This window comes from Pundamilia nyererei, unplaced genomic scaffold, assembly GCF_000239375.1.
Source record: "Pundamilia nyererei isolate P.nyererei 1_Seehausen unplaced genomic scaffold, PunNye1.0 scaffold00278, whole genome shotgun sequence".
Taxonomy (NCBI): domain Eukaryota; kingdom Metazoa; phylum Chordata; class Actinopteri; order Cichliformes; family Cichlidae; genus Pundamilia; species Pundamilia nyererei.
Genome location: NW_005187679.1, coordinates 575,026 through 578,481, shown reverse-complemented (window position 1 = coordinate 578,481; position 3,456 = coordinate 575,026). Strand labels below are relative to the sequence as shown.

The 3,456-nt window shown below is 40.4% G+C and overlaps 1 protein-coding gene across 2 annotated transcripts in view; it reads left to right on the top strand.

The window, feature by feature from the left end:
* Positions 1-1,684: 1,684 nt before the first annotated feature.
* Positions 1,685-3,456, top strand: part of cadps2 (Ca++-dependent secretion activator 2) — a 174,761-nt gene continuing 172,989 nt past the window's right edge. The window contains exon 1 of one of the 2 annotated variants that reach the window (XM_013915256.1): positions 1,685-2,203. In XM_013915256.1, the coding sequence (XP_013770710.1) occupies positions 1,871-2,203 (333 nt within the window). In that variant the 5' untranslated portion in view covers positions 1,685-1,870. The remainder of the gene's footprint in view (positions 2,204-3,456) is intronic. The other variant, XM_013915255.1, reaches the window with a different exon arrangement.

Genomic DNA, 3,456 nt, shown 5'->3' with positions numbered 1-3,456 from the left:
TATATATATGTATATATATGTATATATATATGTATATATATATGTATATATATGTATATATATATGTATATATATATGTATATATATATGTATATATATATGTATATATATTTATAATCACTATTCATTTTAAAGCTCAGTTTTTAAAACCTTACAATATAGCTACAGCTCAGCCCATGCAGCAGTATATTAATGACTAACCTCGTATTGTGGATGGGTTATCTCAGTTGTTCTTCCGACTGAAGTTTGGTCCATTCACAGCATCCTGCCATGCAATTGCATTTGTCCCTAACCATCGGGAACTCTTGCGTTAACTTTTGTCGAGTGGAAAAAAGTTAGCACTGTTTATATTATACTAACAGCTGTGATCTCTCAGTCAGAACATGCTATATCATGTTTAGGTGGAAACTAGCAAGCTAATTTCCTACTAACTTCTAACTCCATTAAATTTCATAAATTCTGTTTTCATGGATTCCTGGATGTTAAACTTAATTGTTACACCTGGTAAAGCAGCAATGCTGATCGTTTTATTAAAGATGAAAGACTTTAGACAGTTTGTAACTTTCAGTGATACAGCAGTGTTCGTTTGATTTTGGGACCTGGAGCGAAGTTTGGACCCAGAAACGGCTAATAACGTCAGACTTAAAGACTGGATAGAAGGGGAGGGCAGAGAGAGAGAGAGGGTGCTCCCCCTAACACCATGATTAATAGACATGTTTTCCTGTAGAGGTGTCAGTGTACCACAGTATCTAAGCTGTTCCTAGGACTACCCTCTTCTGGACAGAGAGCTCCAATGTTGTTCCCGGGATCTGCTGGAGCCACTCATCTAACTTGGGAGTCACCTCATCTAGTCCTCCAATTACCACTGGGACCACTGTTACCTTCACCCTCCACATCTTCTTGAGCCCTTCTCTTAGCTCTTGGTATACCTCCAATATATATATATATCATGTGTATGTATGTGTATCTATACATGTCTTTGCTCTAAAAGATCTGAGAGTCTCATTAGCAGATACAGCCTACCCTGTACTTTTGTTTTAGATGGCCTTTGAATTGTTAGTCCAATCCAGTTTATTGGTCAGGTGCTTATATGAGTCCGTTTTGCCAATGCCCATTCCCAGCATGTTTGTCTTTCTAAAAATCCACCACCAGTTCTTGATTTTGTGTTAACCTGGAATCGGCGCTTATACCAGTTGATGAAGTCCTTTGGTCAGTTTGAAAAAGTAAGTAAGATGAAACCACCCCTATTGCAACAATGATCATAAATTTATATCACCATGTTGACAAATGACACTCAAAACAATAATCAAAAATACACATTTCACTTTTTCAAGATAGATCAGGTCGAGAGGGAAGCAGAAGCTGCAATAAATATAACAGTTATATAGAGATATTTTAAGCAGCCTAAAATGACTGAATTGATTATCATGTAAAACACAGTATGTACAATAACACAGAGCCATAAAGACTTGCAAACTTGCAAAACAGATCATTTCTTTATTTTACACACAGCCCCTTCTTAAATCCTGTTGACTGCAGGCTATCAGCATAAGCAAAGATATAATACATAAAAAACACAAACACTGGAAATTAGTTTTGGGCACAACACACTGTGCACGCGCCAACGCATTCTTTAAAGCTGTGAAGGAACGAAGTGCACGCGGAGACCACCTCTTAACAATGAAAACTCCGCCTACCTTTGCTTTCCGCAGTAACCTGACATTCCACTGAAGTCGTGGTTCAGAGCGCGCCACCGCCTGCAACCTACGCAGACGTCAAGGCCACGTCGACTAAAACAAACAAAACGACGCTCAAAAATTGTTTCCTGACTTTTTTCTCAGTCTGAAGCAGAATTTTGACACAGTGCACTATGTTAGATTCGTCTTCTAGCGAAGACACTGGTGGGGAGTCCGACTTAGAGCCTCAGAGGAAACCGGACGCCTCTTCCTCTGCAGAGAAACGGGAAACGGGACCCCCGGGCAGCCAGCAGCTGCGCTCCGCGACACCTGGAAGCCTCGCCGGCAAAAGTACGAAAGTGAACAGCGCTACAGATGAAGAACAGGAAAAGAGGAAACGTGAGTCCATTCAGAAGGAGGAAGAGGAGAGGAAAATAAAACTGCAGATTTATGTGTTCGTCCTCCGGTGCATAGCCTACCCGTTCAACGCCAAGCAGCCCACCGACATGTCCCGTCGGCAGCAGAAGGTGAGTTATTGCTGCACACCTGTTGAGTGTCTGCTATGCAAAAACCACTGTCTACCACTGGAAATGTGTTAACTGGAAGCAATTGGTCTTACCAGCCTAAAAAGTCAACACAAACGAGAAAACTGCATCGTTTTTGTGATCACTAGAACCAACCGGTCAATTCGGTTTATATTTAATCCGCAGTTAATCGTCAATTTTAACCAAATATACCCAGAAACGACGGGACATCCTGTGAAGGTTCGCAGAATGTTACAGGGTTTTCGTAGCAGCGTTCCCAGACCGGAGCTTGGGAAAGTTCTCTTGGCATCAGGGGAGCAAAAATGACCGTACGGAGGATGTTTTACGAACTTTTACCGGACCTCCAGTTTCACCGTTCGGGTTAACGCCGTCCTCCGTCGTGGTTCTCCTTTCCTCTCACCGCATCTGCTCTGAGCAGCGGCTTCAGGTATTGCTACGCTCGGGGAGATTAGTTGTGTTAACCGGTATTACAAGTCTAACAAGATCACGATTACACGGTCATACCCTGAAAGCATACAGTGCCACACAACTTGGAATATTTCACAAGTCGTTTTCAGCAGATAATCAATTCATTTCTCATCATTTTGCGGCAGGAGTTGACGCATCTGCAGGGGAGAAGCAACCTGCTAGTCTGCAAGTCATAAACTCACAAAAAAGAGAAAAGAGAGACACAAGAGAAAGAGTTTATGCTTAAACTTTTTTTTTTTTTTTTACAAAAATGTTGTTTTACGAGTTGCAGCTCATTAAAAGCTGTGGTTGCAAGAGATATTTTTTCTGTTTAGGCAGATTTATGAACCCATTCGTAATATATCTGCTTTACAGCACAGAATTTAAGGAAATCTGTTTGGTTGTCTATTTCTTTTTTGTAACATTGTTACAAATGCATATACATCTTACACTGTTGGTAAGCCTGTTTAGTCCCACTTAAATGGTCCTACATTTGTAAGGAAAATGACTTTTTGTGGATAGTGCAGCAGAGCTGAATAAGTTGCCTCCAGGAAAGATTTGCCTTCTCTGTCAATGCCAAACAGCTTATTCAGCTGTTAACTCTTGTTTGGTGTCCTTTATTGGACTGAATGATTGAAATCTGAAGAAACACCACATGATGGCAACTATGCTAATAACAAAAGACTACTAATGTGGCACTCAGATAATTGTTAATAGTTGAATGACCAATGTTGACGTCTATTCGTATTCTATTTTTATCTCATTGTATATTTTTATTCTATTTTATT